This window comes from Salmo salar, chromosome 03 (genome assembly GCF_965601325.2).
Source record: "Salmo salar chromosome 03, fSalSal1, whole genome shotgun sequence".
Lineage (NCBI taxonomy): Eukaryota > Metazoa > Chordata > Actinopteri > Salmoniformes > Salmonidae > Salmo > Salmo salar.
In genome coordinates this window covers 28,385,200-28,400,623 of record NC_138293.1, presented here as the reverse complement: position 1 = coordinate 28,400,623, position 15,424 = coordinate 28,385,200, and the positions used below count along the sequence as shown (strand labels likewise).

At 41.7% G+C, this 15,424-nt stretch overlaps 2 protein-coding genes across 6 annotated transcripts in view; both read left to right on the top strand.

Moving 5' to 3' along the window:
* LOC106599284 (collagen alpha-1(XV) chain) overlaps positions 1-11,667 on the top strand; it is a 51,418-nt gene extending 39,751 nt beyond the window's left edge. For 3 of the 4 annotated variants that reach the window (XM_045714691.2, XM_045714690.2, XM_014190435.3), the window contains 22 exons: positions 622-705; positions 1,001-1,060; positions 1,616-1,651; positions 4,218-4,280; positions 4,439-4,528; positions 4,624-4,659; positions 4,917-4,970; positions 5,083-5,139; positions 5,259-5,309; positions 5,616-5,657; positions 7,038-7,065; positions 7,186-7,260; positions 7,415-7,440; positions 7,733-7,831; positions 8,034-8,178; positions 8,350-8,414; positions 8,609-8,737; positions 8,860-8,955; positions 9,299-9,367; positions 9,483-9,680; positions 9,882-9,997; positions 10,143-11,667. In XM_045714691.2, the coding sequence (XP_045570647.2) occupies positions 622-705; positions 1,001-1,060; positions 1,616-1,651; positions 4,218-4,280; positions 4,439-4,528; positions 4,624-4,659; positions 4,917-4,970; positions 5,083-5,139; positions 5,259-5,309; positions 5,616-5,657; positions 7,038-7,065; positions 7,186-7,260; positions 7,415-7,440; positions 7,733-7,831; positions 8,034-8,178; positions 8,350-8,414; positions 8,609-8,737; positions 8,860-8,955; positions 9,299-9,367; positions 9,483-9,680; positions 9,882-9,997; positions 10,143-10,359 (1,836 nt within the window). In that variant the 3' untranslated portion in view covers positions 10,360-11,667. The remainder of the gene's footprint in view (positions 1-621; positions 706-1,000; positions 1,061-1,615; positions 1,652-4,217; positions 4,281-4,438; positions 4,529-4,623; positions 4,660-4,916; positions 4,971-5,082; positions 5,140-5,258; positions 5,310-5,615; positions 5,658-7,037; positions 7,066-7,185; positions 7,261-7,414; positions 7,441-7,732; positions 7,832-8,033; positions 8,179-8,349; positions 8,415-8,608; positions 8,738-8,859; positions 8,956-9,298; positions 9,368-9,482; positions 9,681-9,881; positions 9,998-10,142) is intronic. The other variant, XM_045714689.2, reaches the window with a different exon arrangement.
* Positions 11,668-13,754: 2,087 nt separating this feature from the next.
* Positions 13,755-15,424, top strand: part of LOC106599285 (TGF-beta receptor type-1) — an 85,021-nt gene continuing 83,351 nt past the window's right edge. For both annotated transcript variants that reach the window (XM_014190439.3, XM_014190441.3), the window contains exon 1: positions 13,755-13,913. In XM_014190439.3, coding sequence (XP_014045914.1) covers positions 13,844-13,913 — 70 coding nt within the window. In that variant the 5' untranslated portion in view covers positions 13,755-13,843. The remainder of the gene's footprint in view (positions 13,914-15,424) is intronic.

Sequence of the window (15,424 nt, the reverse complement as noted above, 5' to 3'; positions counted from 1 at the left end):
TCTTCCTGGGGTCCAGCAGAATTAAGGCAGTTTATACTATTTTAAAAGCATTACAATACATTCACAGATTTCACAACACACTGTGTGCCCTCAGGCCCCTACTCCACCACTACCACATATCTACACTACTAAATCCATGTGTATGTATAGTGCGTATGTTATCGTGTGTGTGTGTGTGTGTATGCATGTGTCTGTGCCAATGTTTGTGTTGCTTCACAGTCCCCGCTCTTCCATAAGGTGTTTTTTTATCAGTTTTTTTTAATCTAATTGTACTGCTTGCGTCAGTTACTTGATGTGGAATAGAGTTCCATGTAGTCATGGTTCTATGTAGTACTGTGTGCCTCCCATAGTCTGTTCTGGACTTGGGGACTGTGAAGAGACCTCTGGTGGCATGTCTTGTGGGGTATGCATGGTTGTCCGAGCTGTGTGCCAGTAGTTCAAACAGACAGCTTGGTGCATTCATCATGTCAATACCTCTAATAAATACAAGTAGTGATGAAGTGAATCTCTCCTCTACTTTCAGCCAGGAGAGATTGAGATGCATATTATTAATATTACCTCTCTTGTCCTTCATGTTGAGTTCATGGGGGAACAGTATCCTAACTGTCCTGTGTCTTCCAGGGAGAGTGTGGTCCTGATGGACACACTGTACCTGGATCTCCTGGTCCTCCCGGCTCTCCAGGTCCCATCATCAATCTGCAGGATGTACGTCCACCCCTCACAACTCCCATCCTCTGTCTGGGTGCTGTTTCGCAAATAACACACACACATTGTCCAGGAATAGAGCTGTTGTGGTTTATTAAGGGGTTATTACCTTCATGAGTATTCATAACCAAATGGGTGTGCACACGTATATTACATGAAGTAACTTGAGATGTATGTTGCAATTGTATTCATCGCCATCCACTTGGTTTTCAAATATTCATAGTTTGTACAGTATGTAAAGTATAGATACAGCATATTTACTATTGTAATCAGTGTGCCATATATTTATCCTCAGCTCCTCCTGAACGACACAGGGGGCATGTTTAATCAGATCCGTGGGGCCCCTGGCCCGATGGTGAGTAGCACAATGTTCAGTTGATATGTGTTTCTGAAACTAGTCAATTATATTTTGGTGGAAATGACCATTCTGCTCTACATTAAATAAGCTGGATGCTGAAGCATGGCACATATCAATATGCCTCAGGGCAGTTTGCATTTATTGTTTTGTCATGCATGAGCAATGACAAAATGATTAATTCATTCTGGTCACATCTGTCATTTGTGAAGCCAGAATGGCCTGTTTTCAATTCCTCAATGCCTATTTACTAGAGCTAGGTTCAGCTAAGGGTCAGCCTAACCATCCAATCAACCATTAATGCAACCCTAATGCATACTTGATCCAGAATGCATATAGTTAGGTTATACAATGCATATGCTTAGCTTACTTACATAATGTATGTATACACTTACACTCAACCATGATTATATCAGGTCTAAAGATTGTTGATACATTACAGCCTTGAAATGTGTGTATTCTGTGAGATGGTTGCTAATACATGCTGCATAGACACTACATGTTACTGTATTATTCCATGCGTTAATAATATGTGGGTTTTGTTGCATGTCACAGGGCCCTGAAGGAGAGCCTGGCAGAGCAGGATTCCCTGTAAGAGCAACTCCATTCTTTATGTGATAACCCCATAAATAGCATGCAGGATCCGTTGTAAATGTATGAATTACTGTATTACAGATTTAATTTAGTCTTTGCTGCCATGGGAAGGAATTGGGTATTTGTATGTATTAAGGATCCCCATTAGTTTCTGCCAAGGCAGCAGCTACTCTTTCTGGGATGCAGCAAAATTAAGGCAGTTATACAATTTAAAAAACATTACAATACATTCACAACAGATTTCACAACACATTAAGTGTGTGCCCTCAGGCCACTACTCTACTACCACATATCTACAACAAAAAATCCATGGTACGTGTGTGTATTGTGCGTATGTTATAGTGTGTTTGTATGCACTTGTCTGTGCCTATGTTTGTGTTGCTTCACAGTCCCCGTTGTTCCATGAGGAGTATTTTTATCTGTTTTTTTAATCTAATTTTACTACCTGCATGAGTTACTTGATATGGAATAGAGTTCCATGTAGTCATGGCTCTATATAGTATTATGCACCTCCCATAGTCTGTTCTAGACCTGGGGACTGTGAAGAGACCTCTTGTGGCATGTCTTGTGGGGTATGCATGGGTGTCTGAGCTGTGTGCCAGTAGTTCAAACAGACAGCTCGGTGCATTCAACATGTCAATATCTCTCACAATTACAAGTAGTGATGAAATCAATCTCTCCTCCACTTTCAGCCAGGAGAGATTGACATGTTAATGTTTGCTCTCTGTGTACATCTAACGGTCAGCCGTGCTGCCCTGTTCTGAGGCAATTGCCATTTTCCTAAGTCCCTCTTGCGGCACTTGACCACAACTGAACAGTAGTCCAGATGCGACAAAACTAGGGACTGTAGGACCTGCCTTGTTGATAGTGCTGTCAAGTAGGTAGAGCAGGGCTTTATTATGTGCAGACTTCTCCCCATCTTAGCTACTGTTGTATCAATGTGTTTTGACCATGACAGTTTACAATCCAGGGTTACTCCAAGCAGTTTAGTCACCTTAACTTGCTCAATATCCACCTTATTCATCACAAGATTTAGTTGAGGGTTTAGTGAATGATTTGTGCCAAATTCAATGCTTTTAGTTTTGAAATATTTAGGACTAACTTATTCCTTGCCACCCATTCTGAAACTAACTGCAGCTCTTTAAGTGTTGCAGTCATTTCAGTCACTGTAGTAGCTGACGAGTATAGTGTTGAGTCATCCACATACATAGACACACTGGCTTTACTCAAAGCCAGTGGCATGTCGTTAGTAAAGATTGAAAAAAGTAAGAGGCCTAGACAGCTACCCTGGGGACTTTCTATTTCTACCTGGATTATGTTGGATAGGCTTCCATTAAAGAACACCCTCTGTATTCTGTTAGACGGGTAACTCTTTATCCACAATATAGCAGGGGGTGTAAAGCCATAACACCATACATTTTTCCAGCCGCAGACTGATCGATAACATCAAAAGCCACACTGAAGTCTAACAAAACAGCCCCCACAATCTTTTTATCATCTATTTCTCTCAGCCAATCATCAGTAATTTGTGTAAGTGCTTGTTGAATGTTCTTCCCTATAAGTGTGCTGAAAATATGTTGTCAATTTCTTTACTGTAAAATAGCATTGTATTTGGTGAAACACAATTTTTTCCAAAAGTTTACTAAGGGTTGGTAACAGGCTGATTGGTCGGCTATTTGAGCGTTACTATTCTTAGGTAGCAGAATGACTTTTGCTTCCCTCCAGGCCTGAGGTCACACACCTTCTAGTAGTCTTAAATTGAAGATATGGCAAATAGGAGTGGCAATATCGTCCGCTATTATCCTCAGTAATTTTTTATCCAAGTTGTCAGACCTCGGTGGCTTGTCATTGTTGACAGACAACAATACTTTTTTCACCTCTTCCACGCTGACTTTACGGAATTCAAAATTACAATGCTTGTCTTTCATATTTGGTCAGATATACTTGCATGTGTGGTGTGAGTGTTTGTTGCTGGCATGTCATGCCTAAGTTTGCTAATCTTGCCAATAAAAAATTATTAAAGTAGTTGGCAATATCAGTGTGTTTTATGATGAATGAGTCATCTGAATCAATGAATGATGGAGCGGAGTATGCCTTTTTGCCCAAAATTTCATAAGGTGCTCCAAAGCTTTTTACTATCATTCTTTGTCATTATACTTTGTTTCATAGTGTAGTTTCTTCTTCTTTTTATTCAGTTTAGTCACATGATTTATCAATATGCCAATCGGTTGTGCAGCCAGAGTTATTTGCCATTTCTTTTGCCTCATCCCTCTCAACCATACAATTTTTCAATTCCTCGTCAATCAATACAGTCATTTCCTTAATGGGTGCCTGCTTATTATTAACTGGGATAAGCAATTTCATAAATGTGTCAAGTTTGGCGTCTGGTTGTTTCTCACATGACGGACCAACAAATATTCTTTACATCATCCTTATCATAATGAGAAGAGTCTATAGTTCTGAATAAAACATATATCTTGACTCACCTACTATACTGTAAGTACATTATGCTCTAATACTGTTATATTTTCTGTCCATAATTATTCTTGTGATCTTGGCCCAGGGCCCAAGAGGACCAAAGGGTGACATTGGGCTTCCTGGTCTTCACGGTCCACCAGGAATGAAGGTAAGCTCAGAGGAAGCTCTTGTCTTTAGTGTTAACTGCCCTTGCATGCTAGGGCATTTATATTCTCCGGACCTTATATCAGATGGGTAGGATTTCTATAACCTAACCAAGACCTGATGATCATGTCTTTGTATCTTCTATGTCTTTCCTCATCATAGGGTGCGAAGGGGGAATCTGGTGTCACGATCGCTGCCGACGGCACTGTGTTGACAGGTGTCAGGGGCCCTCAGGGACCAAAAGGAATCAAGGTGACGTCTCTTTCTACCTCTAGGGTCAAAGGACATTGTATGGTAGTGGTTGTCTGATGATAAGCGTTCTGACCTTGTATGGGTGCTGTTTACAGGGTGAGCGTGGGTTCCCTGGAGTTGCTGGTATCATGGTGAGTGAATGAAGACTTGTTAAATCAATGCTCTGTTACATTGGTCTAAGCTATAGACGTTTGAAACAACTGTAAACATATAAGGCCGGCTTCCCGGACAGAGATTAAGCCTAGTCCTGGACTAAAAAGTACTTTCAATGGAGAATTTCCATTGAGCATGCTTTTTAGTCCAGGAATTGGCTTAATCTGTGTCTGGGAAACTGGTCCCTACTGTTATGAAAAAATGTTATGAAAAAATACCATGTTTTCTTTTTAAGGGACCAATCGGACCAACCGGACAAAAAGGAGAATACGGGTTCCCTGGTCGACCGGTTAGTGTTTTTAGTCAACCCTCTACTGTTATAATTTGTTTGGTTATTATATGATAGTTTGATCCGTCACTGTAATCTGCCCTGTGTAAGTGTTTACCTTTTTCTTCTGTAGGGACGACCTGGAATGGCAGGGAAGAAGGGAGACAAGGGTGATGCCATTGGTCAACCAGTAAGAATCGCCATCTTGAAACGTGATTTTATGGGATTATAGTACAATCAACTAACTAACTAATAGAAAAGTGAGGTGTCATTGACTGTGATTGATTGATCGATGTGATTGTGTTTTAGGGACTTCCTGGCCCTCCCGGTCCCCCAGGACCAGTAATAGGACTCAATGGAGTAAGTACAGTATGCCTGTATACTGTAAGTAAGAATTGATGTGCTGATGTCATTGCTGTTTCTCTACTATTATTAGAATGCACTGTCGATGGGAATGGACATTTGATTTTAGTAGTAATGTTATACAGTAGCAACGAGACCCACTGGAGACAAACAAAACAGAACAACAAATGAACGGTCGTTTGTCTCCAGTGATGGTGTAATGTCAACACATGAAGTACACGCTTTCATTGGATATCCAGATGCTGTCAAGTGTGTCGCCATCAATACTAGTCTGATGTCATAATTTCCCTCTGAATCTTAAAGACAGTTTTTCCGGTCCGTCCCCGACCGTTCTGCAAAACACCAGTAAGTTTGTGTTTGAGCACCTTTAAGGACCTTTGGGTGGGGCAGCGCATGTAAGTCCGTGGGCTCTTACCCCTAACAGGCAGTCCCTCCATCTCCTTTCCTCCTGTCTGCAGCTGTGCTGTGTCTCCCTCCGCGTTTCCTGGGTTTGTGGTGGTCCTCACAACAGCATAAAGCTGGCTCCTGCTCTTCCGCAGGTCGTAAGGTCATATGTGACATCATACAGTCCCATTATATGTGACTGGAACATCTCAACCACACTGAATATTCACATTGACTTCAATACATACATTTCTGAATTGATGAATTGAAACTCTTTTGAATGTTCAGCCTGCTTTATGCTGACAGTGTAAAAATCCAGTAGAAATGTAAAGAGGTTTTCTCCTCGAGTGATCTGGTTGCTTTAATCCTGGGCATGGTGTAAGGTCTGTACCCCCGGCATGTTGCTATTGCATGTGTTTTTATCTGTTGCGTTTTCAGCTTTAGAGCGCTAAGAGGTTATTCCTCAAATCAAGCTTTGGTTATACAGCACATTTCATACAACTCAATGTGCATTACAGGAAAAAAACGAAAAACTATGAAAATAAAAGCTGAAATATTTATTACATAACAAACATAAGATAAAAAAAAACGAAAGAATGACACAAAGTGAACCACTAAAAAGCACCCTAAGGAAAAGCAAAGCTAAAAATATGTGTTAAAGATACATTTTACATGTGTCCTGTTTCATCCCCCCTCAGGTTCTCTGGCAGGCTATTGCAGGCTGGGGACATAATAACTAAATGCTGCCTCTCCATGCCTCTTGGTTTTAGGTTTTGGGATAGTTAAAAGGCCAGTGCCAGAGGACCTAAGGGACCTACTGGGTACATACCTTAAACACATGTCTGACATGCATTGGGGTGCACTATTGTGGATTGGTTTATAAAACAATAGAAGAATCATAAAATGTATTTAAAAACTCACAGGCAGCCAGTGCTGAGACCTTAAAACCAATGTAATATGTGTTCTCCGTCTTCTAACTTCTCTGCAGTTCAAGGTGGCCAACCAAAATAAGAACATTCAACTGAGTTCCTTACTACCTCTCGCCCTCCTTGTCCTCATTCTGTGTTTAACTGGTGTGTGCAAGGCTGGCAGGGAAGTTTTAACACCTAAATGAATCTCCACGTCTCCATTTTATTTTCCCAACGTTTTTGACTGGACAGAAACAGCTTTACTTGTTGTCTGTATCGGATGTAAAGCTGTTTTGTTGGTAATTATTTTGGGGGAATTATGTGGAACTGGTTTTGGCTGTAATTTTATATTAACCATATTGTTTGTGACATCTTTCCACAACAAGTTTGATCCACAATAACAGCACAATAAGCATACAATCTTGTGTTATAGGTGAATGGCAGCAGGGGATCATCACAAGGTAAGTCATCAATGATTCACACTGACAATATCGGATCACCGATCCAGCCTATGGAACAGGGTTTACACTTTTATAGATGATCTCAGTTGTCTCATACACCTGTACTGTATTTCTGTAAAGGTAGCAGGAGAGGAAACAGAGGTGCTAAAGGAGAAAAGCGAGAGGTTGGACTGCCTGGAACACCTGGAGAACCAGGTATGTATATGCAGCCAAGGGTGCAGGTTCTCCTCCATTGAACTTGTTTATTGGCAATTAGCGCACTTAATTATAACAAACTGTATGCATGAGTGTCTTCAGACATATGTTTGCAACAGACGACAATTAACTGAGATTTCTTCTCCCTCCTCAGATGATGTTCTTCCAGAAGGCTTTGTGGTGAGTCTTTTCCCTTAAGTTCTCTAAGGAACATTTACTGGTTCAACTCTCAAATACTGTATAAGTAGTGGAAATGTATGTTATGTAAAACTCTTATGCATGTCATAGGGCGGCAGGTAGGCTAATGGGTAAGAACTTTGGGCAGTAACCGAAAGGTTGCTAGTGCAAATCCCCGAGCCAACTATGTAAAGAAATCTGTCGATGTTCCCTTGATTGCTCCTGCAAGTCGCTGTGGATAATGACTCAAATGTAAATGTAATAGTCTGATTCAGCCAAACTGTGTGTTCCTCAGGGAGAAAAAGGGGACGTGGGCTATGAAGGAATGAAAGGAGAGAAGGGTGACGCTGGGTTGCCTGGCCCACCAGGTCTTCCTGGGAGATCAGGCCTTGTGGTGAGTAATTCCAGGCTCCAAATAATCAACAAAGTACAGTATACATTTACCTTGTATATATTTACCTTGACTACAAACTGTAGTCAAGCTAAATAGAAAAGACACTCATTTCCATACATGATATAGCTTTTACTTTTGTATGTTACATTTGGATGTAAATATGACAGTGTCTCTGCCCATTTTGTATATGCTTTATACGTAGGGGCCAAAAGGTGAGTCCATTGTTGGCGCCCCTGGTCATCCTGGAGCTCCTGGTGAACCAGGGGTTCCTGGCATCGGACGACCAGGCACTCGGGGGCCCCCTGGCCCTGCTGGACCCCCTGGACCACCCCCTGTCTATGCCTCAGGTAGCTGTGCACTGTGTGCTCACTAAAATACAACATCTTAAACTAAGCCTTGCTGTCATGCTTTAGTTTAGGGTGAATTCTAAGTACATGTATTTAATAAAATACACAAATGTATGTTTAGTAGACCTAGAGTACACTGCTATACTTTTGTATGACTGTTCTTTTTTTCAGCTGTGAGTATTCCTGGCCCACCTGGGCCTCCTGGTCCTCCTGGGATTACTGGCAATGAAAATCTGGTAAGAGAACCAGTAGGGTACTTCCTTATATACTCACCAAGTCAACATAGGTAAACACACAGGGAATTGTGTGTATGTGTTTTTGTGTACCGACTTGTGTGAGTTTGCGTGTGCACTATACAGTTCTCACATTGTCACCATGGATTTGTCTGTTGTCTATGATTCAGTGTGAACTTCCTCTCTCCTCACCCCAGGTGACCACATACAGGAACACCATCACTCTGATGAGGGAGAGCCACCGTGCTGCAGAGGGATCCATGGCCTACGTCTCAGACAAGGGAGAACTCTATGTTAGAGCCAGAGATGGCTGGCGCAAGGTTCAGGTACTGTATGCCTTTACAGTCCCACAATCCCACAGTTATGTCTTCAGTTGCTTAAAAGCCTTTGGCATAGAAAATGAGATGTTGCCTGTGCTTATTCAGTGATGAGTGTCCTGTCTCTCCAGCTTGGTGAGCTGATCCCTGTCCCAGCAGAGACCCCATCCTCTGCATTGTCCCAGGCCCTGAGCAGACCAGGAGATCGCAGCAGACCACACAGGCAGGTACTGTGGCTACAGTAACACAGCACCCACTGTTGTTACACTGCACACTACATCTGGGGCGTGCTTCTATTTGTCCTGCTACACGCAAGTGCGTAATGTAAATGTTAGTTTTTTTGCATATCCAAACAGCTTCCCTGGAGCAATTAGGGTTAAGTGCCTTGTCAAGGGCACAGCAACAGATTTGTCACCTTGTCGGCTCCGGTATTCGAACCAGTGACCTTCGGTTACTGGCCCAGCGCTCTAACCTAGGTGCTACCTGCCACTCTTCAGTCTATTATCAATGTTTTATTACAGATTTCTTTACTCACAGCGTGTCAATCTTTGATTGTCTCTGTTTTTTTAGGAACTAGTTGGAACTAGCTACATGCCCAACTATAATGTCCTACCTCATACAGTACACTCAGTACCGGGGGTAAGACTTCATTTTCATAATCAATATGCAATGGGTTTATACCTCTGTTGCACATTGTCACCATGGACTTGATTGAGCTGTGTTGACCTAAGTCCATTGACTTTTTTCCTCCCAGCTGCACCTGGTGGCCCTAAACGCTCCGTTCTCTGGGGACATGGGTGGCATCCGGGGGGCAGATTTCCAGTGCTACCAGCAGGCCCGCGCCATGGGCCTCACCTCTACCTACAGAGCCTTCATGTCCTCACACCTCCAGGACCTGGCAACCATCGTCAAGAAGGGAGATCGCTACAGCATGCCCGTCATCAACCTCAAGGTACAGTTCTTCTCTCTTATGACAACTAAAACACAAACAATGGATTGATAGGTCCTTTGTTTTTTGGTTATGATGTGGTAAGACAGTTGTACTAATCTCATTAAGGTATAGTTATATTTTTCTAAATGAAATATTTTATTCATTGAAACTACAGGAAGTGTGTGACTGTAAATGTGCCTTTTAATCGTATCTTTTCCACAGGGAGAGGTGCTCTATGGCAGCTGGATGAACATATTCTCTGGGAATGGAGGTGTGTTGGAACCATCAATCCCCATCTACTCCTTTGACGGACGGAACGTCATGACGGACCCCACTTGGTTAGTGACCAGCTTTGGCTGACCCCTTAAAAGACATACAACATAGTTGAACCCTGGTTTAAGTCACTCTGGAAACGAGTGTCTCTAAATGTAAAATGTCATAGGTCTGTGTTTAACTCTCTGTGTATGTTGTCTGTGAACGCAGGCCTCAGAAGCTGGTGTGGCATGGCTCCAGCACGGTGGGCATCCGTATGACCACTAACTACTGCGAGGCGTGGCGGGCAGGTGACATGGCAGTGACGGGCCAGGCCTCTCTCCTCCAAACGGGCAGACTGCTGGGCCAACACACCCGCAGCTGCTCCAACCGCTTCGTAGTGCTGTGTATCGAGAACAGCTACATTGACCACAGAATGTCTAATTAACCTCAACACACACATCTAGTATACACACTCTCTCTCATACACACACACAAAACTATATCTCATTCATGTTTTCATGAAGAGCAAACACACACCTCTCATTGACAGCAAACAGCCATGTGGGCCACACAATAAACTAACTCCCTCCCTACACACGCGCGCGCACACACACACACACACACACACACACACACAAAGTCTCCTATTAACAAAGAGCAGCTATATGCTGGACCACAAGAGGCACTTTTACAATATTTCATACTGATCACAGATGAAACTCCCCCCACTTCATTCACCTCTCATTATTAACCTCCCATCAACACAGCATCACCGCTTTGCACTTGTCCCTAATGTACGTTTTCCTGTCCCTTTAAGAAAAGTGTAAATATAATGTAAATTGCTTTCTGTCAAAAGCACTGCATAACTCCAATTCACTCTGTGTTTAAATTGACTGAAGAAGGAATGCCAAAGAACTGGTAATCAGCAACCAACCGACTAACACACTGTTTCTACTGAAGTAGTCATTAACACAGTTGGTTTTTGTTGGCTTGCTCAATTTAGTCTTATTAAGTGCCCAGTAGAGTAGTTTGCATAGAGACAACAACAGTTCTAACCTTTTGTGGATTACTGTATCAGTCCCCAAAACAATATGATATGATGAAATTAGGACGACTGGTCTTTTCTATTTTTCTTTGATAAAAATGTATAATGAAATACTTGGATGAGTTCAGACAAGGAAACCTTTTTTCCCTCTTTAGGCCTTGAAGTCATTTCGATGCACTGTGAGTTGATTTGAATAGTTTGGGTTGTTTCCATAGCCATGAAGGCTTTTTGTCTGTGAAAATTGTTAAGGGTTTTTCTGTTGCGAGTGATAGCGTTTTCTTAATATTTAAGTTTAATTCTATGTTTTGCATTTTTATTTATACTGTAACAGCACATCATCTTAAATCTAGCAAAACATAGGTTCACTTTCAAATGAAATTGAAACACTGCACGTGCTATCTAACTTGAAAGTTATTTTTGTACGGTATTCTACTAATTGACTAATTGTAGATGTACTTTCAACAAATATATAATTAAGAGCTAGATATTTTAATGGCTGGGGAAAAGATAGGAACGGTAACAACTCTAGAGCTCAAAGTATTTTTATATGTTGATTAATTTCACAGGCGTGATAGGTTATTTTTTTACAGTCAGGAAGATTGTCTTTTTTTAAATTGGAAAGAAAAAGTTTGACTGTCATTCAGAGAAATACAATGTTTGTACTCATTGACTGGTGCTCAGTGAATAAATGTTTTGTTTGTTTTTTAAGACTCTGTTATTAATGTCATGTGTAGTTCTGCAACACACAATCAATTACATTTTATCTTGTAGGTAAATAAACGCAGTTACACCAAATGGGCAATAGGTGGTAGCAAACCATGTCACTTTCCCGATTGTTCTGTTGAAAGTGGGCCTAGGACGTGAACATCATTAAGAATAAAAAAAACTCAGCATAATTTGATATGAGCGTTCATACAGCTTAATTATGGTTGGGGACATTTGAGAAATATTTCTGGTTATTACATCTGTCTCACTGGATTACTCTGACTAGGTGTTTCTTACAGTGTATGTGCAATGATACAACGCTTCTGTGTTTCTCCTTGAAATTATTAATCGACCGAAGTCATTTTAATCATATTGATTTTAATGATCTTTTGTAAACAAGGTTCTCTGAATGTTTCATTGTTTCCCTGAATCTAAAACCTAGACGTTTGCAGTACACAGTGCTGCTTTGTACATACATCATTGTCCTCCAGACAAAGCAGCAGTTCTGTGAGACCCTTTATGAAGGACAGGATGCACTTTTGAGTTGAAAATAAAATCTATTCAATGAAAAGGTTTTTGTTCATACATAAAGAGGGAAGGGCAATATAAAACTTACAGTAACATCCCCCTCAAGTTGGATCTTTCATCCCTCATAATATCTATTTTTTTCCTTAGTAATCATGTCAGGTTTAATAAGTGCATTGGCTTGTAGTCATAGGGGGAGCTTACGTTATTTCACCTGTGACAAAGGAGGCCAGTTTCATGCAGCACGGCAGTGTGTTTGTTGTTTTCTCCATCATTACAGGCCTCTCTCAGGCTGTTAATGGGATGTTCTTGTCTTGTCCCTTCAGGTAGATCCAGAGTCCTGTGTTCATGACCATCTGCCCTCACTGTGCTCTGTGTCATTACAGAACCTGTGTGTGTGTGTGTGGAGACAATTTATACTCCCACCTGTCACCTGCCCTTGTGTTACTTTGCACCCTGCCACCCAAGACACCTGTCCAAGGCACTGACAAACTACAACAAACAACAGGGGATAATGTGCTCTCCCTGTACACTATCTACCGTACCCCCACAGTCTTCTCATTATCAAAGCAGAGCACAACCAAGCTCAGTCTCCTACATAAATGCATAACGGAGAAACTCTATCACCCCCCTAACCATAACATTCACCTTTTCATCCTGTAACTCTGTTGGTGGGATGAAAGTAAGCCAGGGAATAGTTTTTCAAATTCAGTGTTATTGATGAAGTGGTGCTAATTTAAATCTTGAATGAATGGAAGACTGTGAATGGATTTAAACTTAGAAAGCCGAGTGACTCCAAATAGTGACGTGCTGTTTGTTTGCATCTCCCCAGCAAGGTCTGTTTTTCTGTCACACTAAAGGCTCTGTTCACTCAGTAGTCAAACAAACAGAAAACTGTGTTGGTCAACTAAAAAGGGCAGCATTCCACATTGATCCCCCTGTGTTTGGGGCGGGAGGGCCTGGGGGGAATTTGGTGCATTGCGTCCAGTGTATGCTGGACCGCCAGGACAAGGCCTGTTGGCAAATAGACCAGATACTAGAGAGAATGTGCTGTCATCAATCTCTTCTGCCACTGGCCCAGAGAAGGGTGTAGAGGGGGGCAGAAGGGGACTGGGTCAGATACTAGTTGTGTATGTGGATCCATACAACCAGTGGTAGGAGTGGATGGGAGAAAGCATAATACCATTTCAAAGTCTTAAAGTTATTGACATAAATGATATGTATGCTGTGTATTCATTGGCTACATGCTTAGATATATTTATATAATACATTTTCAAGCTGATCTGATCAATAGGCTACCAATGGGCTAGGGGTTTTAATGTCATCAATGTGACTGGATAATTATACATAATCTTTCTATTGGAATAGGCTACTCATTAAAATTATTTAGACTAATGGATATGATGGGGTTGGGCATCTGTGCCTGACATGTAAATAGCAGTGGATGGATAGGCATGCGTTGTACGTGGCTACAAAATGGAATCAAACAGGGTGGGTAATGAGAGAGGGGTTAGGGGTGTCCCATGTGGGCGGGGTATTTTCGCGTTGTTGGCCAATCACACAATTTTTTTTTTCTCCAAGCAAAGACTACAGAAGTTGAGTGCGAGAAATTGACGATTGACCAACAGCAAGTCCAGAGTAATTCCGTGCGACAATGGATACAATGCGCTCTTATTTAACATGTTGGGTCCTGTTTCTTGGAGCGGGAGTTCAGATATCCATCGGTAAGTGATTCGGTGACTGCCGTATATGGCTTCAGATACAGAATTGTGATTCTCAAGTTACATTTTCACACTTGTTTTTTTGTTTTCAAGAATAGTGTTTTCAAAGATGGCGCAGCTCAGGGGTATGCGAGCTGTCAGGAATGTTTATTGTTAAGCGTATGGCCAGACGAGAGGGGGAGCGAGAATAAAAAGTCACAGGAAAATGGCCTCAGTTGCCTGTAGTTTAGGACTTAGGCGGTGCCATGCTCAGACATTTATGTCCCGTTGTGTTGAAGTGGTTCATAGCCTATGTTGTCGAGCAAAAGAGAGAAACTCGACAATTGATCTCTTTCGGTAGCCTACTTTGTCAATTTTTGGCACGGCGCGCTGTAAATTAATTTTGTCCATAATTGTTTATCGTGGCTTTCTTGTGTTTTGAGTCGGGGGACAAGCAAAGCTGTAAACGTGTCAGTTTTATATTTGCTACAATGTGATACAAGTGCTAGATAATTATTATGGAATAGCGATAACTACAATTGTCGAATAGACAAAGTAGAAGACATTAGTCCGAAGACCACATTATGATCTAAAAGGTCGCTAAATTGCCGATTGAAGCGCATTGATTAGTACTCACGTGTGTAGTGTAAATGAAGATACGCTGTTACATTGTTAATTACTGGCTGCCCAACGACACGTTTACCAGATAAACATCGTATGGACCGTTTGATACAGAAAATTGGAGCCGTAGTTGGCTATCAATTAAAACAATGTGTTTGCTGATAACAATGAATTATTAGGCTACTAAACATTCAACGCGCGTGCTGATGTATCGATGACTGCTGGAGTCGCATGGAGCCTACGTTGACATTAACCCGCGAGTTGTCCTAGGCAACATAGTTTATAGTTTTGGCAGCTTCTCTGTTGAAGCTCTGAGAGCAAACATACATTGTAACACAGTATCATTATCGCCATGTCTTATTCGAAAATCGTACAGGGACAGATTTGCGTTTATAAAGGATGGATAGATGTAGCCTAGAGATGAGATGAGTCAAGGTCATAGTTAATGAAGCCACAACGTTTTTAATCCAATTCGAGATGCAGTTTAGATAAAAGGGTAAATCCCATTCAGGGAGCACGCTTCTTGACACAAAGCATCCCATCTGTATGGGGAACGGTGATGCGCTCCATGAGTCCACTCTGATAGGCAGAGCTGAAAGATGCTCATCCACACCCTCATACCTTCAATGTACAGAACACAGCCGATTCACCAGCACTAGCATCCCTGTGTAGGATCTCTTGGTATAGATGACAGGAGGAGAGGAAAGCAGGGATATGATCAGAAACATGATCTAGTTTTCTGCTATAATGTCATATAGTTAGGTCTCATTTCATCCATGTATATCAGTGTACTGTGCAGAGATGTGGATAGGTCTGTGAGTGACATTTTGGAAATGACATATAGGCTATATGTCATTTCCATAATGTCACTTACAAACCTATAGCCTACCATGGGGGATAAACCCTCCTCAGTC